This window comes from Sarcophilus harrisii, chromosome X, assembly GCF_902635505.1.
Source record: "Sarcophilus harrisii chromosome X, mSarHar1.11, whole genome shotgun sequence".
NCBI lineage: Eukaryota > Metazoa > Chordata > Mammalia > Dasyuromorphia > Dasyuridae > Sarcophilus > Sarcophilus harrisii.
Genome location: NC_045432.1, coordinates 26,029,943 through 26,054,468, shown reverse-complemented (window position 1 = coordinate 26,054,468; position 24,526 = coordinate 26,029,943). Strand labels below are relative to the sequence as shown.

Here is a 24,526-nt window from a genome sequence, read left to right as displayed (position 1 = left end):
GATGGGTCAAAGAGAGGGCAAACTGGAGACCAGTCTGGAAGGAGTTGTGGTCCAGGGGAGAAGACAATAAGGGCCTAGGCAATGGAAGTGGTAGTTGGATGATGGGACAGCAGGGGGCACATGGGAGAGGTGTCGTTAGCAGGATTTGACTGTTGGCTGGACGGGAAGGTGAGAGGTTAAGAACCGAGGACGCCTCCAGGCTTAGGAGCCAGGGTAAAGGGAAGGACCATGGCACCCTTGACAGAAATGGGGAAGCTGGAAAAGGCGAGGGGGTTAGCTCGCAGCTCCAACCAAGTCCTGTGATGATGAATATCCATGGGGCAGTCTTGGGCAGCGTCACTGTTTCCAGGCCCCAGCAGCCCATAGCTTTCTTTGTACCATGAGCCCCTTGGGCAGGCACTCTGGGGAAACCTATGGACCTTCTCAGAATAAGGGCTTTAAGTGCACAAACAGGATTTCCAAGGAAGCCAATTATATTGAAATCTAGTTATGAGCCCCCAAGAAACCCCCTCAGGTTCACGGAACCAAGGTTAAGAGCCCCTGTCAAGTCAACAGCATTTATGACATGGGGCTAGACATGGCGGGACGTACAAAGGGGCTAGGAAGGCTGTTTGCTCAAAGAGCTTAGGGGCTTGTGGAGGAGGGAAGTAATCAGATGGGAAGAAAACCTCTGGCTTTTTTTTCCTGGTGCTTTCTGCTTTCACATCTATTCACTTCTTTGAATCTCATTATAATACTGTCAGTAAGGCAGCTAGGAAGGGGGTAGAGTGGTTGGGCTCAGAATCAGGAAGACCCTAATTCGAATCCTGTCTAATGGACTCCCTAGTTATGTGATCCTGGGTGCGTCATCTGGAAAACGAGACCGCTTTGATTTGTGGGTCTCTCAGTTCAGTGGAGATCTGCGTTTCTTATTTCTCGGCTGGAAAACGAGGCCCTTTTGATTCGTCGGTCTCTTGGCACTGTGGAGATCAGTGTTTTTTATTTCTCAGTTCCATTTGGGGTGGGGAGTAGGAGGTGGGATGGGAAGAATCGATGGACCTCAGGGATGAAATGACATGCCCAGAGTCTCCCTGCCACTTAGAGGAAAAGCTGAGGCTCTGACCACAATCCCTTGCTCCTCCTCCCCTCTCCATCCCGTGCTTCCCCTCCCACATCCCCACCAGCCTTTTATTTGGTTTGTGTCGCCCAGGCTCTGAATGGACGCAGGAATATCTCAGGGCATGATGACCCACAGAAATGCTATAGATATGGAGAACTGACTTGACTATATTATATAATAGGATTATGTAATAAAAATAATACTTTAGTTTAATATGGCCTGCTTCTTTCTAACAGCTTAAAGGGCCCCCGACAGCCTCCCCATCCAGTAGTAGTGTCTCTCTGCTGTAAGGATGGGGAAACTGAGGCACCCCTCTGGGCCATCCAGTCTTTTAGGAATACTTTCCTTGGGTGGAATTTCTAGGAAAGCATCCTGAGAACCCTGCTGTCCTTTCTCCCTCCTCCCCTTTCCCCTTTTGCTCCCATAAAGCAATAGAAAGCTTAGTTAACTGTGAGAGAGCTCAGTCATGGATTCCAGGCTATTTTGTCTTGGTTCTCTTACCCCCCCCCCCAACTGCTTTAAATAAACATCGCGGAGCCACCATCCAAGTAATGAGAGATTATTTTAAGGAACAACCGGTGGGGGGGGGGATAAATTAGAAAGCCAGCCCCTTCCTCCCGAGCTTGGCAGGAGGAGGTGTCTGCCGTAGGGGGTTGAAACTGGGTTTCTCTGCCGCCTGCACAGCGGATGGGGGGTGAGAAATCCGCTTCCCCTCTCTCCCTCTCCCTGCCTTCTCGTTAAGAGACAATCAGCCATCTGCCGGTTCGGCAGGGCCCTCCTCTGGAGGGGAGAGGCCGGGTCCCTGCTCACCGGGCCGGGGCCTTAAGGGAGTGGACGGGAAGGGGGCCCCCAAGGTCAGGGCCGGGGTGGGTGCCCCTTGTGCCCTGGAGGAGGCAGCTCAGAGAGGAGAGAACAGGTTTCTTTTTCAGATTCCTAGTAAGCAGGGTCACGTTAGTGTCTTATTGCGCTCGCTCTCGGGTAGGCTCCCAACAATCCCGGTGGAAACCGTGGGTGTTATCCTGCCCATTTTACAGATGAGGAAAATAAGCCTCCAGCAAGTGAAATGAAATAACTTGCCCAGGTCACACGGCTAATTAGGAGTCTCCTGACTTCCCTGGGCCTCCGTTCAAATGAGGAGGTGGCCTCTGAGGTCCCAGTTTTTGATCTAGGATCCTACCGATGCTCCCTTTGCCTCAGTTTCCTCCTCTGGATTGTGAAAGCCAGTCCCAGATCTTCTGGCCTGTAGCTTCAAGCCCGGTGCTCTTGTGTGGTGGAGGCCTGGGCGTCCCTCCAAGGGCACTTGAATATTTCCACCAGGGCAGGTGGGTGGGGGCGGGGTGACCTGACCTTTTTGCATTTTTCCAGCTGGGTGAATAGTGATCTTTGAGGGAAACTGCTTCCGGGGCACCCAGCCCTGAACAGGGTGGGGCATCCTTGGCCTGAGGATGATATCTTACCTCCAATCTGGCTGGTTTCAAGCTTAGTGACTTCTGAAGCCCTGAGGACTCATTGATAAAACTGGGTGGCCCAGGGCCCAAGGGGTGTGTGTGTGAGAGAGAGAGGGAGAGAGACAGAGACAGAGACAGAGCAGAGAGACAGAAACAGAGAGACAGACATACACAGAAAGACAGAGAGAGACAAGAGAGAGGAAGGAGAGAGAGAGGAGACAGAGAGACAGAGCAGAGACAGAAACAGACCAACAGGAGAGAGACAGAGAGAGACAAGAGAGAGGAAGGAGAGAGAGAGGAAACAGAGAGACAGAACAGAGACAGAAACAGAACAACAGGAGAGAGACAGAGACAGACACACACACACAGAGAAAGGCAGGAACAGACATACACACACACACACACACACACACACACACACATACACACACACACACAGAAAGAGAGAAGGGGGAGGGCAAGAGAGGAAGGGCAAAGGGCTACAAAAAAAGTCAGCCAGGGAGAGAAAAGAGGGACCCTGACAAGGGGTGGTTCCCAGGCCTCGGCCCTCAGCCCTGCTCATTTTCACTCCGACCTTTCTGGAGCCGACTAATGTGTGATTCTGACTTTCTTTCATCCTCCTGACTCAGCTCAGGCCCAGTTCTTTCTTTGCAGCCTCTTGTTCAGGATAGGGACGCAACCAGGGCCAGCTGACAAATTCATGTCTCCCCCTTCCCTGTGTACCTGGATGCTCGGGCTCCCCTAGCCCCCAGTCTCTGAAGTCCCACCCGTCTCCTTAGCACTGTGCCGGGCACACAGTAGGCAGTTCAGAAAGGGAGAATGTGCTGCTCCGTTACTGTCTCCTGCCCCCAGGGGGCCAGACCGCCCCCCTCCACTTAAGAGATGGGCAGTGTGACCTGATACAGATCCCTGCTTGTGGAGCCAGGAAGCCCGCCCAGGGCTGCATGACCCTGGGTCGCTTAACCTCAGTGCCCTGAACTGCTCGGGGGCCTCAGGGATGGCGAGAAGGCATTCGTGCCCCCTGCTTGGAATGCACTCCCCCTCCCAGGACTCTTAGCAGCCCCCAGAGTACAGGCGGCACCCCCAGATGAGGCCTTCGCTGCCCTGCTTCCAGGGTCTCCCCATCCCAGACTGCCCCGACTTTCCTTTGTACACATATACCCGTCTACATGGCCTTTCCTTCAACAGGAAACCTACAACATGGTACTGAGCATTTTACAAGGCAAAAGCCTTGTAAAGCTCATCTGAGCTTCACAATGACTGAGACAGGTGCTATTATTATCTCCATTTTACAGCTGAGGAAACTGAGGCAAAAAGAGGCTCAGGATCACACAGTTAAGTGCTAAGGCTGGATTTGAATTCACTTCTTCCAGACTCCAGATCCAGCCTTCTGGCCACTACTCCACCCTTCTGGCTCTGATAGACTGGATACTTCCTGAGGGCAGGAATGACCTCGTTCTTGTTTTTTCTTTAGTGCAACACCCAGTTCACACACACAGAGACACAGAGAGAGAGAGAGAGAGAGAGAGAGAATTGATCCAGGAAAGGAAAGTAGGGAAACATAAGTGATCCATTAGGTTTGTGCTCTACAGGGCCTCCTTGCTTTAGGCGACTGGTGTGGTCCGGAAAACTGGATCTCCATAAATGGCGTCCTCCCTGAAATACACCATGAGGCTGCTTCCTTCAAGGAATCCTGCAGCAAGCACTTATTAGGCAACTGGGAATACACAGATAAAATCTGGAGGCAGGGCCTGTCCTGGGGGCCTCCAGGCTGCTGTGAGGACACAACGTACATGGGCAGGGCCAGTGGGCAGGGCCAATCTTTGGGACCTTTCTCACCGCTGAGGTTGGAGGTCTTCCATCCACCCTGTTTCCCTTCTCTCTCTAATCTTCATGTTTGCAGTTTGGGGGAAGCCGAAGGAGTCTCCAAATTAAGTCTACTGTAGCCTTCTGCCACCTTTGAAAAAGCAGGTATCAAGGCAGCAGTGCAGTGGTTAGACCACCCACCCTTGGAGTCAGGAGGACCTGAAAAAGCTGATATCAGCAGACAGGACTGGCACGGCCTTAGGGTCTCAGATTTAGAACTTGAAGGGACCTTAGAAGCCACCAGCCTCATTTTACAGATAAAGAAACTGAGGCACATCTACTACACAGCAGGTAGTAGAGTTAGAGTATACGGCCAGGTCCTGGGACTCCAAATCTGGCTCTCTTTCCACTGTACCATATTGTTTCCCCAGTTTTGAAAAGAGAGAAATGAAACCCAGGAGAGATGAGGAAATGAGAGCATTCAGTTGCTCTAAATGAGTTCAAGATTCTAAGCCCAGAGGAAATGCATCCTGGGTACCGAAGAGACATAAAAGATGCCATGGTCCCTTCACTGCCTCCTTGATCACTCGTAATCCAGCTTTTCTACTCCACCCTTGTCCTGAAACTGAGCTCCCTAAAGGAATCCTACAAGTTAGTTACTAGGATCTTTTTAGGGCTAAACCTTTAAGCTTTTTTTTTTTTCAGTCCTCATATTTCTTGACCCCTCTGGAGATCTCACTCTGTGGTTAGCTCCCTTCTCTTGGATGCTCTCTCCTTGATGAGTTTTTGTAACATTTCTCCCTTCTGATTCTCCTCCTCCCTCTCTGACCTCTCCCTTACTGTTTCCTCTGCTTCTGATGATAGGTCCTTCCCCTCATGTACAAATGTATCCATGGCCTTCCCAACACATATGAATGTATCCATGGCCTTCCCTCCATGTAAGAGAGTATCCATCCACATCCTTCCTGCTGTGTGCAAGTGTATCCACATCCTTCCCATCATTTACAAATTCATCACATCCTTCCCCTCCTGTGTGAGTATATCCCCAAACTTCTCGTCTTGGGCCTTCTCTTAGCGATATGTGTGTCGTTCACCATACACCACGTCCCACCCCTTGTCCCAGGCGCCTTTGCAGAAGCTTTCGCCTTTCTCTTAGGCCTCTTAGAATCCTTGCCTCCATTTTGGGCACGGCTTGGACGTCTCCCTTCCATGAAGCATCTTCTGCTTATCGATGCTTATCGACAATACCGGTACAAAGGCACTTTGCTCGTCCTCAACATTTCTTTGCATGGATTCTGAATTGATTTCTCTGTGTTCATGTCGTTTCCCCACATTCCCCAAGCCTGTCATCCAACAGGAGGCCGTCTCGTCTCGTCTCACCCCCACTCCTTTGAGAGAGAAGGAAATGGAGGCCCATGGAAGCAAATGACTTACCCAGGGTCTCACAACTAGCCATCGGTAAGAGCCAGAATCCAAAGCCGAGAACTCTGACTCTAGATCTTCCCATTGATCCACACTATACGCTGAGCGAATGGGGCCATCCCGACATCTTTGGTGTTTGTGGATCAGGCAACGGACTCAGCCCAAATCTGGGCCCGTCTCATAGTGCACCATCGTGTGTTCAAGGCTTTTACTGTATCAGTTTAACACACCATGATTTTTGTGCATTAAAATAGGTGAAGGAGAGGGGTAAAGATAGGACATTTTGGTTAATTGTGTTTTCTGGTTAGATAGCCACAAAGAAACCCCCCGTTCCCATTTCTGTCCTTGTTGCTGAAAGGCTTTCAAACAGTTGGCATCCACCTTTTTGCCTGTTCCATAAGCAGAGGCTAGTGATCATCTTTCAATCATTGTTTGCTGCCTGAGAGTCATACAGGATTTCATTCAGAACCCAAGTGGTTACTGCCCCAGATTGGAGAGGGAGAGAAGGTCCAGGAGCTGAAGTCCACAAGGATTCATGCATTCATTCATTCATTCATTCATTCACAAAGATTCATTCATTCATCCCCAAGGATTCATTAAGTACTTGCTAAGGGTGCTGGGGAAACCGAGACAAAACTGAAAATCCCTCCTGCCTTGAAGAAGCCTCCATTCTACGTAAGGATGAACATCTCTTGGAAGTTAAGCTTTTGACTAAATCTTTCAGATAGGGCGAGTTCTTTTGATGAACCTTTTTCTGGAGGAGAGAAACCTAAAAAGGGTTCTAGTGAAATTGAGTTTACAGTGCCATGGGTGTATGGGGAAGGATGACAGATTTCTGGAGGGAGATTTGATAGGTAAATGGTCCCTGTCTCCAATTAGTCTTCATTTATCTGTCCAGACAAATAAAACAGCCGCAAGGATATAATTTAGGCATTACTTCTCAATACCTAAGTAGGACCGTAATTCAGTGTGGTGCCTTCTGTCTCGTTCAAGATGGCTGCCACCCAAGTTGCCTGGCTAGGGAAGCTAAAAGCACCCGATTTTCTCCCCTTCCTTTTGGATGTTGGGATGCAGGGAGCCCAAGGGGAATTTCAACAAACTCTAGGTCATCGAAGCTCCAAACCTGGGTGATTGCCCCTTTATGTGGATGTGTGTGTCATTGTGTGTGTGTGTGTGAGAGAGAGAGAGACAGAGAAAGAGAGGGAGGGAAGGAGAGAGACAGAGAAAGAGAGAGAAAGAGAGAGAGATAGAGATGAGAGAGAGAGAGAGAGAGAGAGAGAGAGAGAGAGAGAGAGAGAGATCCTTTAGACTGACTGACTGCCACTGGCTTGGAGAGCATAGCTTCAGAGGGATATGGGAAATGCCGACTAGAGACTGTGGGTCCCCAGAGGCCTTGAATCTTGCTTGCTCGCTAGCTGCGTTAGCTGCGTTAGCTGCATTGGGCTTTCCTCCGGCTCTAACTGTATTTCAGAGCAGTGACAATTTAGGAGAAGTCCGGCCCTGAGACCCGGCTCCTCCCTCTGTGGAGAGTGTAGCTGATGCTGTTCGATCAGAAATTAAATTGGTGCATCTTAACGAAGCGGCGAGGAGGAGGAGGTCGCCATATCTGCCTACAAAATGAAATATGATAGATAAGCATCCTTTGAAAGTGGAGGTGCCTGTAAGCGAGGAGAAAACAGGAAATGAAACTGGAGAGGTAGTGGTGGGGGTGGGGGGAATGGTGGGGGGTGGGGTGGCTCTCAAAGGAAAGCCCTCAGGAACAGGTCTCTTCTCCTCTGGCTGCCCTTTAGCTCTGCCCACAGTAATATTATAACTTTTGCTGGCAGCGAGAGAGGCTAGTGTCTCGGGACCCAGTCCAGAATGGGCCAAGAGGACGAAGCTTTGTGTGGCCTTATTGTGTATCAGGATGGTGTCCCCTGTCATCAAAGATGGCCTCTGGGGACATTAGCATTGGTCACTGGACCCTTGAGCATTATAAAGATGGCCTCTGGGCCCACTAGCACTGGTGAGCATTATCAGTTCAGTCAGATCCGGCTTTCTGGGGCATTAGTCACGTATTTACTGTGTGCTATATTAGCAGTTCAGCGAGACCTCAAGGAAATGGAACCCCGCAGATGGGGACCTTTCATTATCCACAGTGATCAAGCTTTAGAAGAAAGCAAGAAGAAATTTTTTACAAAGCTGTTGTCTGTCCGACTGCTCCCCCAAACATTAACCGCCCTGACCAGCCGAAACGGATATTCGACAGCGTGACTGATGGGCTGCAGAATCCCCGGTTATCAGAGAGAATAATCAGAATAATAGTGACCGCTGAGGGCCGCTTTAAAGTTTGCAAAGCTCTGTGCACAGATCATTTCATTTACCTTCATTATCTCAGGGTGCTGAATATATGATCTCATTTACATATATTGCCTCATATGAGACTCAGGGCAAAACTCAGCTTTGACTTATTCAAGCAAAAAAAACTGCAGATATAGCCAAGGTGGGGAAGGGAAGCTCTGCCTTCAATCCGCAGTTAAGATGAAAAATATGGTTAATTTTGGGGGAGTCCATTTTCAGCCCTGGAGTTTTCTAGTACATTTGGTGTGCTTTCATCTCCTGACTCAGAGTGTCCACTGGCTGGCCTCCATACTTGGCTCTCTTCTTCTCTTCGTTTCAGCCTCCTGGCCTCCATGCTGGATCTTCTCTGATCTTGGCCTTCTGGCCTGCACACTTGGAACCCTCTCTTCTTCCTCATTTCAGCTTCCTGGCCTCCATGTTGGGCCTTCTCCTCCTCCTCATCTTGGCCTTCAGGCCTTCCTCAAATCCCACCTTTGCACTAAGGTTTTTGACCAAGAACTCCTTGAGAGCAGGGACCATTTTCTTCATTTCTATGTCTCCCCAGCACTTAGCTCAGTGTGCCCTGCACACAGTAGGCAAATCATTGCCTGGCCGTCAGACACCGGCATTTACAAAATCTCTTCTTGTTTTCTCCTTCGCTAATTGTCTGTTGACTAACTGGCTGACTTTGGGTAAGCTAATTATCCTTAATTAGTTTTTCCAATCAAGCCAAGGAACTCAATGTGCTGGTTCGAGTTTGGGTTCTGTCTTAGGGGTCACGAGGGATAGCAAAAAAGAGTACTGAACTGGAAATCGGGAGAGCAAGAGCCCAAATCTGACTTCATCTGGCACTTCAGGCCTTCGGACCCCAAGGAAATAAGTCCCTTCCCCTCTTCTTGTATGAAACGGGAACAGTAATTATCCTTTTGCTCCCTACCTCCCAGGGTCATTGTAGACAAAGGGCTCTGTAGCTTGGTACCTGACTCAGTGACCTGCCCTGCTTCTGGAAGGCGAATGGACAAGTGGGCTTTTCAAAACAATATTCATTAAGCTTTTATTAAAAGGTCCGTGTTGGAAAAACTGTAGGAATCGGTGTCAGGAGAGATGTGGGTTTGAATCTCACCTCCCACCTCAGTAAGCTTGGGCAAATCCTTCACACTGAGCTTCAGTTTCCCCATCTGTAAAATGGATTTATTAATATCTCTGGCACCTGCCTCCCAGGGTTCTTGTGAGACTCAGAGGAGATCACCTAGTTTACATATTTCTATACCGCTTGCTATAGAAATGTCAACTCTCATTACTGATATTTTATTAAATGTTGTTATTACTGTTATTATTGATATGAACAGCTTTCGGGTTGTCTGGAAAGACAAAGACTGATCTAGGAGAAGAGTAGCTTCCTTCCCTTTGTGTGTTTCCAGGATAGCACTCTCCTCCCCAAGAGGCTGCACTAATTTGGGCTTTCCTCCCGGTGAGGGAGGCGGGACAAGTTCTTATCATCATTCCCATTTTCCAGATGAGGTAACTGAGACCAAGAGAGGGGAATTAAGTGACCTGCTCACTCTCACACACCACAATTCTTCATTTTACAGATGAGGGGGCCGAGGGTTAGGCGATTGCCCAGGGGTACAGCTAAGTAAGTTTCTGAGGCGGGATTTGAATTCAGATCCATCCTGACTTGGAGTCCAGAACTCCATTGGTTCTATGACCTAGCTGCCTCCTGCATAATCTGACCCTCACCTTTTCTACCAGATCTTATTTCCCACTATTCCTCTGGATAGACCTTTCCTTCCCACCAGGATGGTCCCTTCAGTGTCCTCTTGAATGTCGCTCTTACTCTGCTTTCCCTCCCCTTGCTCGGGCTGTTCCCCATCTGAGGTTTGCAAACTACCCCATCACACCCTGATCTTCCTGCTTTGACCTCCAACCTATAACCTTCCCAGTCCACACCATGCAATTCAGCCCTTGACTCTGGACTGTCTCCTTGTTTCATTTTTGCCTGTCTCATCTCCCCAGTTTGACCGTGAGCCTCTCTTTCAGGACTAGGCACACTGGGGAGGTTCTTACAAAGTAGTTGATTAACCACGTTGTGGAGGCCGCAAAGTCATTGGCGCCCCCCACCCACTGGGCTGGAGTCTTCGCTGGCTGGCTAAAGAGACAGGAAGAGCAGTTGGAGCTGATAGAACAGCTCCGGAAACCCCAAGGCTGGGGCCGTCCCAGTGTGGGATGCTGCTGTGTCGCCAGGTCCCGATGACAAAGTATATTCGCTCCTGAGTCCCATGCCTCGTCCTCAGAAGGGAGGGCCCGGCAGTAGGAGATTTCATATCTTTCTTTGTTTCTTTGAATAGAAACAAGTGTTTAGAAGTGAAGAACCAGGGCCCTGGTGGGAAGCAACACTCACTGCTAATGGAGCGGGCCTGGTAGAGGAAGCTTCCCAGGAGCTCCTGCCACGTGAAAAACAAAACCTTGCTTATGGAGGAAGTGGGCAGCCCGAGCCTTCCATAGCTAGAGCCCCTACCCTGCGCCAGGGAGACCTGGGACAGCACCGCCTAATGGGAGCATGTAAGGGGAGAGGAGGCTTCTGGGGGAAAACGGCCCACAGGAATTCTGGGAAATGTGATGCTGGCATCTCTTGTCAAGGGGATGTAGAGATGCCAGTTGTACTAAACGATGACTATCAGCTCCAGATCCCAGGAAAGGAGCTTTCTAAGGAGTCGGGAAGGAGCATGGCAACCTCTAGAGAGCTAGAGGCCCTCCCTTACTCACAGTGTCTCTGTGTCTTTCCCAGGGACCCAGATCCCACAGAGCTTGGGAACAGCCAGTTTATCCAGCCCAGCATGCTGCCTCGAGCTTCCTGGAGCTGCAACAGTTCCAACTGGCTCATACGACCCCAACTCTGGAAACTGCCGTTCCATGGCTTCTTCTCCTGCCTGGTCCTATTATTGGCAACCCCCAATTTTCCCTGTCCTTTCTCTCTGGTGTACCCCCCCCCCCCCCATCCCTCCCTGGTCTTTTGTTAAGGTGGCTGTTTAGGCAACTCGCCCATAGCGATGGTCGTTCACGTATGCTGCGCTGACACACAATCGATCGGCCAATCAACAAACATTTATTAAGGACTCACTATGTTCTGAGGGCCGTGCTGGGCACTGGGGACAGAAAGCCAGAAGCAAAACAGTCTTTAATCTCAAAGAGCTCTCATTTTAATAGAGAAGCTTTAAAAAAAGGAGTATTTTATATACATAATATAATACTTTATATACAATATATATATAATACTATTTTATGTACTTATATAATGGAATACTATATTATTATATCTCTCTTCCAGAAGCTTACTTAGCTGTGTGACTCTGGGCAAGTCACTTTTGTCTCAATTTTCTTGACTATACAATGGGTTCATAATAGTATCTACCTCATAGAGTTATTATGAGACAAATGAGATAATATCTGTAAAGTGCTGAACATAATGCATGGCACCTAGGAGACACTATATAAAGGCTTCTTCTCTTTCCTTCCTCTTCCCCCCAGCCCCAACAAGGAAAAAAGAAAACTGAAGCCCTTCTAACAAAAGTACCTTGTGTAGCAAAACAAACTCCCTCATTGGCCAGATCTCCAAATGTGCGGCTCATTTCTCCCCGATGTGTGGGGGTGGGCACGTGCCCCCATAGCCCTCTGGCCCCATGCCTCCTCATGGTATTGATCAGAGTTCTAAAGTCCTCCCATAATATGTCCGGCCAATCCCCCCAGGTGGGCATCCCCTTAGGTCCTAGTTTGGGGCTATTGTGAAGAGAGCCTCTTTATATGTTTGTGTCCTTGTCTCTTTTTTGGATCTCTTTGGGATCTGGGCCCAGTTACAATATCACTCGCTGGATCTAAGAATCTCTCTCTCTCTTTTTTGGATCTCTTTGGGCCCTGGGCCCTGTTACAGTATCACTCATCAGATCTAAGAGTACCTCTCTCTTTTTTGGATCTCTTTGGGATCTGGGCCCAGTTACAATATCACTCGTCAGATCTAAGAATCTCTCTCTCTTTTTTGGATCTTTTGGGGATCTGGGCCCAGTTACAGTATCACTCACTGGATCTTAGAGTCCTTCTCTCTTTTTTGGATCTCTTTGGGATCTGGGCCTTGTTACAGTATCACTCACCGGATCTAAGAATATCTCTCTTTGTTGGATTTCTTTGGGATCTGGGCCCAGTTACAATATCACTCGTCGGATCTAAGAATCTCTCTCTCTTTTTTGGATCTTTTTGGGATCTGGGGCCAGTTACAGTATCACCACTGGATCTTAGAGTCCTTCTCTCTTTTTTGGATCTCTTTGGGATCTGGACCCAGTTACAGTATCACTCACTTGATCTTAGAGTCCTTCTCTCTTTTTTGGATCTCTTTGGGATCTGGGCCCAGTTACAGTATCACTCATCAGATCTAAGAGTATCTCTCTCTTTTTTGGATCTTTTTGGGATCTGGGCCCAGTTACAGTATCACTCACTGGATCTTAGAGTCCTTCTCTCTTTTTTGGATCTCTTTGGGATCTGGGCCCAGTTACAATATCGCTCGTCGGATCTAAGAATATCTCTCTCATTTTTGGATCTTTTTGGGATCTGCGCCCAGTTACAGTATCACTTACTGGATCTTAGAGTCCTTCTCTCTTTTTTGGATCTCTTTGGGATCTGGGCCCAGTTACATGCCGAATCTAAGAGTATCTCTCTCTTTTTTGGATCTCTTTGGGATCTGGGCCCAGTTACAGTATCACCACTGGATCTTAGAGTCCTTCTTTCTTTTTTGGATCTCTTTGGGATCTGGGCCCAGTTATAGTATCACTCACTGGATCTTAGAGTCCTTCTCTCTTTTTTGGATCTCTTTGGGATCTGGGCCCTGTTACAGTATCACTCATCAGACCTAAGAGTACCTCTCTCTTTTTTGGATCTCTTTGGGATCTGGGCCCAGTTACAATATCACTCGTCGGATCTAAGACTATCTCTCTTTTTTGGATCTTTTTGGGATCTGGGCCCAGTTACAGTATCACTCGCTGGATCTTAGAGTCCTTCTCTCTTTTTTGGATCTCTTTGGGATCTGGGCCCTGTTACAGTATCACTCATCAGATCTAAGAGTATCTCTCTCTTTTTTGGATCTTTTTGGGATCTGGGCCCAGTTACAGTATCACTCACTGGATCTTAGAGTCCTTCTCTCTTTTTTGGATCTCTTTGGGATCTGGGCCCAGTTACAATATCACTCGTCGGATCTAAGAATCTCTCTCTCTTTTTTGGATCTTTTTGGGATCTGGGCCCAGTTACAGTATCACTCATCGGATCTAAGAGTATCTCTCTCTTTTTTGGATCTTTTTGGGATCTGGGCCCAGTTACAGTATCACTCACTGGATCTTAGAGTCCTTCTCTCTTTTTTGGATCTCTTTGGGATCTGGGCCCAGTTACAATATCGCTCGTCGGATCTAAGAATATCTCTCTCATTTTTGGATCTTTTTGGGATCTGCGCCCAGTTACAGTATCACTTACTGGATCTTAGAGTCCTTCTCTCTTTTTTGGATCTCTTTGGGATCTGGGCCCAGTTACATGCCGAATCTAAGAGTATCTCTCTCTTTTTTGGATCTCTTTGGGATCTGGGCCCAGTTACAGTATCACCACTGGATCTTAGAGTCCTTCTTTCTTTTTTGGATCTCTTTGGGATCTGGGCCCAGTTATAGTATCACTCACTGGATCTTAGAGTCCTTCTCTCTTTTTTGGATCTCTTTGGGATCTGGGCCCTGTTACAGTATCACTCATCAGACCTAAGAGTACCTCTCTCTTTTTTGGATCTCTTTGGGATCTGGGCCCAGTTACAATATCACTCGTCGGATCTAAGACTATCTCTCTTTTTTGGATCTTTTTGGGATCTGGGCCCAGTTACAGTATCACTCGCTGGATCTTAGAGTCCTTCTCTCTTTTTTGGATCTCTTTGGGATCTGGGCCCTGTTACAGTATCACTCATCAGATCTAAGAGTATCTCTCTCTTTTTTGGATCTTTTTGGGATCTGGGCCCAGTTACAGTATCACTCACTGGATCTTAGAGTCCTTCTCTCTTTTTTGGATCTCTTTGGGATCTGGGCCCAGTTACAATATCGCTCGTCGGATCTAAGAATCTCTCTCTCTCTTTTTGATCTTTTTGGGATTTGGGCCCAGTTACAGTATCACTCATCGGATCTAAGAGTATCTCTCTCTTTTTTTGATCTTTTTGGGATCTGGGCCCAGTTACAGTATCACTCACTGGATCTTAGAGTCCTTCTCTCTTTTTTGGATCTCTTTGGGATCTGGGCCCAGTTACAGTATCACTCACCAGATCTAAGAGTATGTTTGTGACTTTGGGAGCACAGTTCTAAATCACTTTCCAGAATGATTGGGCCAATTCACAGCTCAACTATGGTGTCTCCTTGTGCCTCTTTTTTCTCAGTCCCACTAACATGTGCCATCCTAATGAACACACACACACACACACACACACACACACACACACACACCATCCACCGCCTCAACCTTCGGGTACTCATTCTCCCAGGTCATACTATTAACAGGGGAGTGTGTTTTTTGGGAGTGTGGCTAACTCTTGGAGGAGAGAATGGGACCCATTGAACCACAATGAAGCAAGGTGTATCCTTTCTGTTACCCTTGGGTCATGGTTGTGCCCTTGCCATCATCCTTGAGTCATGGTTGCATCTGTGTCACCCTTGAGTCACGGTTGTGTCAGATCATGTTTGTGTTTGTGTCCTTGCTGTCACCCTTGGGTGGTCACGATTGCATCTTTTCTATCACCTTTGGGTCATGTTTAGGTCCTTGTCATCTTTGGATCATGGTTGTATCCTTGTCATTTTTGGGTCATAGTTGTGTCCTTGTCATCATCTTTGGGTCATGGTTGCATTCTTGCCATCACCCTTGGTTCACAGTTGTGTCTTTGTCATCCTTGGGTCGCAGTTGCATCCTTGCCATCACCGTTGGGTCACAATTGTGTCCTTGTTATCCTTGGATCACGGTTGCGTCCTTGCCATCATGCTTGGGTCACGATCGCATCCTTGTTGTCACCTTTGGATCACGGTCGCATCCTTGTTATCCCTGGGTTACGGTCACGTCCTTGCCCTCACCCTTGGGTCACATACATGAGGATTAAGGGAAAATCAGACCTCACTGGACAAGCTGCTGCCTTCCCCACCTTGAGTTCCCACGTGGAGCTTCTGGGAAGGTTTTTCATGAATAGGAGCAGGGGGAGCCGAGCTTTGTTCTGTGATTGCCGAGCTGTTTGGGGACGGGGGCAGCAGAGGGAAGAGATGACACAGTCTGCTTGGGTGGGTGTTACTTCCTAGGGTGGAGAATGTTTGAATGGAGAAGTGAAACACAGATCTCCTTTTTCGAAATGTCATCATCTTTATTCTGTCTCCCCTCCCTCTCTCTTCTCCCTCCTACGCCCCCCGCCCCCCCCCACCGCTCAAATTAGGATGAAAATTGCCGGACGGTCCCCCTCACCGGCCATGTGGGGTTTGACAGCCTGCCCGACCAGCTGGTGAATAAATCGGTCAGCCAGGGTTTCTGTTTCAACATCCTGTGTGTGGGTGAGTATTTCCATATCAGGAAATTCTATTACCGAATGGGGCTTTTTCATGGAGGCCTGAAGCTTTGTAGGTAATTAGGTTAAACAATGTGTCGGCCCCATCTCGTTCCGATGGCCTCATTACGGCGCTTTCCGGAGCGCTCTCTCCACGGTCGTTTCCGCGGGCCGCCACTCCTCGCCTTGGCAGGCCTCGACGGCCATCCTGGCCGAAAAAGAAGGGGGACATGGGGTTGGGCCGTGTGGGACAGCGCCGCGTGAGACCCCGTGGAAATTCCGCATGGGGCTGGCAGACTCAGCGCTCTGCTGTCAAGTTTATTTTTACCAAAGCTCTCCTTAACGGCAAACAGGAGCCAAGCCGGGATTGGGAGGGAGCCGATTGGCCTAAGCCTCTTACCTCAATGCTAAGGAACCTTGCTCGGCAGCGAACCAGGGGCGGCGGGGAGAGTCCCGTTGGCCGGGCTGCCCCGGCCCAATTCGGGGGGCTCCGCCGGCACCGGGACCCCGCCGTGCTGGGGGGAGCAGCTGCTTTCGGAACTGAGCAGCAGAGTGGGCTAACCTTGTTCAGCCGATTGGAGAGGTCCGCTTCTCCCGCCTTGGAAAGCTCTGGAAATCAGTAGGAATCTCTCCAGCACCTACTCTGTGGTGCCGGGCCCTGGGCCAAGCTCTGGGCATCCAGCAGTCCCTGGCTTCAAAGAGCCTCCAGTCTGAGGGGAGAAAACACACACATATTATGCATGTATACAGAGACGTGGAGAGACAGAGAAAGACACAGACAGATAGACAGACTCTAAATGGAGCACAAGAGCCTCTTGGGCATTTCTCACTTCTGACCCTTCCTCTTTCTCCTCACGGCCGCCGCCCAGCGAAGGCCTTCCTTGCCCAGTGCCTGGGCCACGGCCACGGCCTCCCCAGGGGCGTCCCTGGCTCCTCTCTCTCCCCTTCGGCCCCGGCCATCGCAAAGTGGTCAGAGTCAGAGGAGCAGAGATTTAGAGACCTTGGAGGCCGTGGAGATGAATGGCCCCATTTTACAGATGAGGAATCTGAGGCACAGAGAGATTAGGGACTGGCCCCAGGCACACGGCTAACCAGTGAAAGGGACAAGATTTGAACCCAGTCCTGACTCTTAATTCTGATACTTTCTCCATTATGCTACACTGCTTCTCTCTATATTCATCAGCCTGATCATGTCCCTCCTCTGTTTAAAATCCATTGTCTGCCAGATCCTTACCTGGCATTCAAGGCCCTCCATCATCTGGCACCGGCCTACCCTCTGGGTATTATAATTGTTTAGAGGCAGCTGTGTGACAGTGTGTGGAGGGCTGGGCTTGGAATCAGGAACGTCTGTGTTGTTCAAATGTGGCCTAAGATAACTTCCTAGCTGTGTGATCTTGGGCGAGTCACTTTATTTCTGTCTGCCTCAGTTTCCTTACCTGTCAAATGGGATAGCAGCAGTACCTAGCTCGCAGGGTTGTTGTGAAGACTGAGTAAGATCATGCTTGGAAAGGGCTTAACGCAGCATTTGGCGCATAATAGACACTCAATAAATGCTTGTTTCCTTCCTTCCTTCCTTCCTTCCCACTCCTCCCCACCATAGGCAGAACTCCAGCCAAACTGGCTCCCCGCCATTCCGTCCCCTCTCCGTATCTGTTGTCCCATCACCATAATTTTGCTTCTGCTGTTCCCGCGCCTGGCGGCCTGCCCAGCACACACGCTCATCTTGACCTCCCGTGTCCCCTTGGACCCCCGCTCATTTGCCACCTGCTCCATGAAGTCTTCCCTGATCGCTCCCCAAATGCTCATTCGCTTGTACTTCCACAATCTCCAGCCGTCACCCCGTATCATGATCAGCTGCCAGTATGCGTGCCACATCCCTCAGTGCCAAGCTGGCAGTGCCGCGCCAGTAGGAGCTGCCCTTCTTCTCATCCTTGGCACTCCCACACTAAAGGCCTGCTGGGACTCCTCATGGCCCCTGGCTCTCGCACACGTTGCAAACCTGGCAGGCTCTCCCGTGCCGGCAAAGGCATCGAGGGGAGAAGCGGCACCGTATCGGCCGCCTGGTGTCCAGGAACGAGCTGGCCGAGAGTGGAGAGGCTCGGCGCCACATCTGCCGTAAGGGGGTGAATATCTGAGGCCACAGAGACACGTGGTTGTAACTTCCCGGAGTGGGCACGGCGTGGAGCCCTCAGTTCAGAGTCCCTCTCTGACCATCACAACTGTGAGCTCCGGGAAGGCGGGCTCTTAGCCGCCTAAGCCTCAGTTTCCCTACCCATTAAGTGAGGGGGTCGGATTAGATGGCCTCTAAGGCTCCCTCCGGTTCTAAATGGAGGATCCTACTGTTCTAAGAGAGTGACTCATCTCTCTTTTGTATCTCCCTGAGAGCTGAGTGCTAAAAGTGCAGTAATTCATAAGTCCCTTTTTGAGCACAGCCCTCTTTCCCATGGAGGGTATGCAAGCATGTCACCCCCGTTATCACTGATGGCATTGCCCCATAGCAGACTGCTCCTGTCCCTTCCTGTCTCTGAGCCTCAGTTTCCTTCTGTGTTAAAAGAAGGAGTTTAGTGTTCTCTAAGGTTCCTGCCCCCTTTGCCATACTCTGGTTCTGTGGATCTAGCCAGATCATGAGAGACATGAAGGCTCTTCTCCAAATAGGGTCCCGTCCCGGCCAGTGCCCTAGAGGGAAACCGAGCTCCTAGATCCAGCGGGCAATCTGCTTTTTTAAGCCAGACTCGACAAGACAGAAGTCTGGTGAAAGAGCCTAGGACCTCTTACAAAGATTTATTTGGGCCGAGAAGGATTGTTAGTTGGGCCCCATTTGGAGGGAAGGGGACTGCTCAGAAGCAGGCAAAGGGCCACGTTGCCAGTGTGGTCCTTGTGGGATCCAAAGTAAAGGATTGTGGGATCTGGAGCTGGATGAGGAAGAGAGAGCCTTTAAGCTCATCTCATCTGACCCACTTGTCAAATGGGGGAGGGAGGAGGGAGGTCAGAGGAGTGAGTGACTGGTCCAAGATGACACAGAACTGTGGGGGTTAATGAGGTCGTGTCATGGTGGGGAGGTGCAGACTGAAGAAGGCCCGGTTAATGCCAGAGGCTGACAGATTCAGGATCTCACAAGATCTCGACGGGCCCCAAAGTCTCATGCTTGAGTCCCAAACAGTCACTGGACCAGTATAAAATGGTGAAGACTAGGCAGCAGTTTGCCTGGGAAAGATCTGGGGGTCCTAATGGACTACAGACTGATATGACAGCCAAAAAAACCCCAAACCTAAGGCTGTTTTGAGCTTAGGCTACAACATCTGGAACGGCAGTTGTCTCGCCTTCCTCTGTCCCGATCAGACTACATCTGGAGTATCAGGTTCCAGGCTGCTCATTTTAGGAAGGGCATTGAGAATTTGAGGAGTGTCCAGAGGAGGGTGACCAGAATAGTGAAAGGCCCACCAGGAGCAGTGAAAGGGAGCAAGGCTTTTGGACCTGGGAAGAGAAGCCTTATGGGGGATGCTGATAGTGAGGATGTCATGGCTATCTTCAAGCATCTGATGGGTTTCCTTGTAAAAGAGGGACTAGCCTGGTTCCACTTAGCCCCAGAGTAGCAGGGGATGCTTCAGAGGCCGGAGTTGATTGCCAGATCCCTACACTTGGAAGTCCAACCTTCTTATTTCACAGATGAGGAAACTGAGGATGAGAGAGAGATGACATGACTTGTCCTGCCGGGGGGTCCTGAATAACAGGCAGGAATAGGGCAAGCCCCCCGTTCCTGCAAGTCTTCAAGTGGAGTTTGGATGCCCGCTTGCTCGAGGTGTCACGGGGAGCATTCTTGCTCTGGGACACCTCGGATCACACGACCGTTGGGGAGAGGGGGCCCGATCATCTTGGGGGATTCTGGGACTCCATGGATATTTTTCTCTTCCACCGACCACAAGCTGAGAAACTTCTTCAGCCCTGGCAAGGCGGAAGGAGGGGGAATAGAGAAAGGGGGGAAAGGAGAAGGGCGAGGAAGATGGCAGGGAGAAGAATGTAGTTCGGTGGGGGAGACGTGGTTGCAACTCTTCAGAATCTCCACTCTGAGGAGGCCCATCCCTGACCCTCGGGGCCCTCTCATTCCGGGTAGCTTCCTGTCTGATGGAGAGACACACGGTCTGCCCCCTTGGAGGCATTCTCCATCCTATAGGAAAGTCGGAGTCTCTGGGTCTTTGCCCATAATGCAAGACGCACGTGTGGCGCGTAGAGAAGGTACATACTGTTCAGGCCGCAGCGAGCCAAGCCGAAACCTCACAGAGACGGAGGAGTTGCTGTTTGTCTCCCGTACTTTGAGTCGGGAGTCAGATTTATAGCATCCATATGTTGGGACGGTTCCAATGTCAAATATGTGCAAAGTGATGGAGGAAACTGGAGAAGAGAAGGCTTGGCAGGGGATGGGAGAGCTCCTTTCAAACGTATCATGCAGGGCCGTATCATGGAAGAGACTTTAGATTTATCGAAGGGTGATAGATTGAGAACGAGAGGGAGAGCTATTATCCGTATTTTCTCTCCCCTTCAAATCCAGAGTTAGGGGCGGCCAGGTGGCTCCAAAGTGGATAGAGCGCAGCAGGACTGGAATGGAAAAAGACTCATCTTGAATTCTCATCTGGCTTCACAGACACTTACTAAGCTGTGTGACCCTGAACATGTCTTTAGTTCAATCTCTTTATTTGACAGAAGAGGAAACTGAGTTTTAAAGAGATGAGATTATTTCCCTAAATGAAATCACGACCCAGAACCTAATACTCCAGATGTAGTCTGATCCGGACAGAGGAAGATGAGACAACCACTGTTCCAGATACTATGTAGCCTAAGCTCAAAGTAACCTTAGCTTTTTTTTTTTTTTTTGGCTGTCATATCACAGTTGGCATAACCAAGTTTATAGTCCACTAGGACTCCCAAATCTTTCTCAGACAAACTGCTGCCTGGTCTTCAGTCCATCAAACAATCCTTCAAAGGCAGGATTTGATCCCAGACCTTCTTGGCTCCAAGTCCCCTGGGTCACTCATCCTGCTTGACTCCAAAGGGCAGACCCTAGGAGCAATGGACATCAAATAGAGAGAGCCAGATTTGGGCTCGCTGTTGGAAAAAGCTGCTAAAAGTAGGAGCTAAATCATTATTTGTCAATGATGTGTGTGTGTGTGTGTGTGTGTGTGTGTGTGTGTGTGAACTCTTGCTCAGTTCTGAGCCTCCAGGACCCCTTCCTACTCTAGGATTCTGGGAGCCTTCAGAGACACGCCAAAGAAGTCTTTGCCGAGGCCGGGGTTTTGGTGCTGGAAATGTGATCTCCCGTTTAGGGGCCCCGGTCCCTACTTACTGTCTGGGCCGACTTCCTCTTCCCCCGCTTTTGGGGGTGACTCATTCCGGCCGAGCGGCCAAGTCTGCCACCTCTCAGCTCCACTAAGCAGGTGGCCCTCGGCAAACTTTTCCAGGGGCCGGCCGTTCTCCCCGGCTGGAGCGGGAAGACGCTTAATGGCACTGGGAGTTTGAGCTAATGGCTTTTGCAGACCCAGGATGGAAACCGGATCTGGCTGGCATGGTTCCTAGCACCCTGTCTGCTAAGCATATTAGCAGCCGGCCCAGTGGGGCGCGAGGGGGCCGGGGGGTGGGGAGAAGCACACAGGTTTGGGAGCTCCGACTACGGCTTTGGAGAGGACGGGGAGGGCGGCCCTGCGCCCCCCGCTTCCTGGCTCTGGCATGAAATGGGGGAGGACAGGTGTGGGCACTTTCAAGGACTCTCTCTCTCTCTCTCTCCTATCTTTTCTTCTCTCCTTTCTCATGTGTTCAAGCACACACACACACACACACACACACACACACACACACAAACACACACACTTAACTCATATCCATAACTGGCTGTTGTTGCAGTTTAGTCACTTTCAGTCATGCCCGAGTCTTCCTGACCTCATTCTTGGTGGAGATCTGGAGTGGTCGGCCATTCCTTCTCCAGCTCATTTGACAGATGAGGAAACTGAGGCAAACAGGGAAAAGTGACTACCCCAGGGTCACACGACTAGGAAGCATCTGGGCCAGATTTGAAGTCCGGAAGATGAGCCTCCCTGACTCCATGTCTGGCACTCAGTGCACTACAGCGCCACCTAGCTGACCCTAACTTAGTATTTAAAAGGGTGAGAAAACAGCAGCCTTAGCTGTTGTCCCTCTTGGGCCAGGGTTTAACATGGGCCCAAGGCGCTGGGCAAGAGAAGGGCGGAGGTTCCCCTCTGGAGAAAACAGCTCACATCGTGCTTCATGCGACTCCGCGTCCCTTGTCGAAGGGCAGCACCATGAGTTCCAGGCCGTGTTAGACATGGGGTGCCGGTCTGGTGTCCGCGGGGCTCCTGGCCTAGAAGGGAAGGCTGGGGGGGAGACCCATCTCGCTCATCATTGCCTACGGTAGTTCTGGTCCCGTTTCCTCCCCTTCCCAACCTCTTCTGCCCTGCCACCCAAAGATTGTCCTGTTAAGCTCCCGCCTGCTTTCTTTCACTCCCTCTCACAGCAGCCTGAGGTCAAGAACTTAGCCTTTTTGGTGTCTCAAGAGCTTAGCAGGTGCCCAGCACACAGTAAGCACTTAATAAATGCTTGCTGATTGTCAGAAAATGACTCCCAGAATTGAAATATGTTTTCATTTCTGCCATCTGCTTGTTAATGGTGTCATTCAGATATTCCCGAGGCTGCTTGGCCCCGCTTCTCCAGAAGCCAAAGGCAGGCTCAATGAAGTGTCCCAAAGGTGAGGGTTGGAAGCAGAGCGGGGGGTGCCAGAGGGCCCGCCCAGTCAGTGACCTGTGGCGGACATCCCCTGACTTGGTTTTCCATTTTGAGCGCCACCTTGCTACTTTAGTCAGGGAGCGTAGGGAAGCGCCTGCTGTGTTCCAGGCCCTGCGCTGAGTGCCGGGAATACAAAGAAAGGCAGAAGGCAGACCCCACTCTCGGAGCTCACGATCTAATGTGGGAGATGAGCAAAGAAACACTCACAAACAAGCCCCGTATGGGACAAATTGGACAGGAAATAGAGGGAAGGCCTTTTCATTAAGGGAAATCAGGGGAGGCTTCCTGTAGGAGGAGGGATTTTAGCTGGGACCCAAAGGAAGCCGGGGGAACCAGAAGGTGGCGGGATGTGAGCAGGGGATGGGGGGAGATGGCGGAACGCTGTGTTCTCTTCAGAGCTGGCGATAAAGAAGGGGTTATGGCAGTGAAGGCAGGCCCCCGGACCTTTTGATTTTTCAGGGGAGACGGGTGTGGGCAAGTCCACCCTGATGGACACACTGTTCAACACCAAGCTCGAGGGCGAGACGACCACCCACTACCTGCCCGGCGTCCAGCTCCGCTCCAACACCTATGACCTCCAGGAGAGTAACGTGGGGCTGAAGCTCACCGTGGTGAGCACGGTGGGCTTTGGAGACCAGATCAACAAGGAGGACAGGTGAGAAAGAGGAGGGCTGAGCTGGCCAGGCCTTGGAAGGTTTTTCCCATCTTTCCCTCTGCTGTCCCAGCATGACTGCTTCTCCCACTCTGTTCAAAGCCAGGTCAGCTTCTTCTGCCGGCTGTATACCCCAGCCCAGGTCAGGTACATTTTAGGATCCTGAATACCCCCCCCCCTTACAGTGCATTCAAAGGCTACACACAGAAGAGATTTTTGTTTTAGTAGGGGGGGGGTTATTTGCTCCCTCCCCCCCCCAGCCCCTTCCATACACACGATTTGAACGATGGCAAGTCTGCCGGAACAGGAAACATGGCTAGCTCCCGTCAGTGAGACCAGGGAAAGGCCGGGCGGGGGGCTCTCCGAGGTCGTGGTCGTCTGCCCGAGCAGTACTTTCCCTTTTCCCCTTTCAGCTACAAACCCATTGTGGAGTTCATCGATGCCCAGTTTGAGGCATACCTGCAGGAGGAGCTGAAGATCCGAAGGGTGCTGCACAGCTACCATGATTCCCGCATCCACGTCTGCTTGTATTTCATCGCCCCCACGGGCCACTCCCTGAAGTCTCTGGACCTGGTGACCATGAAGAAGCTGGACAGCAAGGTACCGGGCTCCACCAGCCACAGGCCCGCCGAGCGGGACTCCTAAACCGAGAGCCCTAGCGGAGTCTCTCAACCTCGTCGTGGCCCTCACGGTCCCCTCGATGATGGGGGACAACTACAGTCGCCCTGCCTCATCCAGCAAGATGTCACACCCCCCCAACTTCCTTTCCTACTCGTGAGGCTGGCCTCTCAGGGAATGGAATACCCACCAATAAGATGATAGCATTGTGCCCCCAGGTTCCCTCCTCTTTCCTTCCCATGGCCACTCTTGGTCAAGGAAGAGCCACCTCATTTATTTCCACACGAGAATGAATGTCAATCAGGGAAGGCCCTCTCTCTGGGGGGAGGAGGATACATTTAAGTCTCCCGTCTAACACTGGAAGGAAAGCTTTTGCCTTAAGCAGCAGAGACTAAGTAGAGATGGCTTGGGAAGGGGGGACAGCAGGAACATCGCCCCTATTGTTCAAAAATCGCCCCAGGAGATACAGGCTCTCTTTCCTGGACAACTGGGTCCAGCTCACTAGCCACTAACGGTCCCTTTTTGACAAAAGTCCCCAATCGGTAGGTATTGCTTCTCACCTGAGCCCAGCCATTGTCCTGGAAGTGAGAGAGGCGAGGAGGGAGGGCCCCATCTCCCCTCTGTGACCCCTGGGCTCACCATCTCATGGCCCGTCTGGCCTCTGGCTCCTGTCCGGGAGTTGCTAGCTGTTTTCCATCATCCCATCCGGGAGTCTGCATTCCTGACAGAAATCATCAATTTGGGTAGAGCTTCTTCCTTCAGTTACTTAGGCATCCTCCAGGCTCACG

At 50.5% G+C, this 24,526-nt stretch overlaps 1 protein-coding gene across 3 annotated transcripts in view; it reads left to right on the top strand.

Annotated features, from left to right (window-relative positions):
• The window catches only part of SEPTIN6 (septin 6), a 59,338-nt gene that overhangs the window by 4,994 nt on the left and 29,818 nt on the right, over positions 1-24,526 (top strand). For all 3 annotated transcript variants that reach the window (XM_031945027.1, XM_031945026.1, XM_031945028.1), the window contains exons 2-4: positions 15,572-15,686; positions 22,928-23,123; positions 23,534-23,720. In XM_031945027.1, coding sequence (XP_031800887.1) covers positions 15,572-15,686; positions 22,928-23,123; positions 23,534-23,720 — 498 coding nt within the window. The remainder of the gene's footprint in view (positions 1-15,571; positions 15,687-22,927; positions 23,124-23,533; positions 23,721-24,526) is intronic.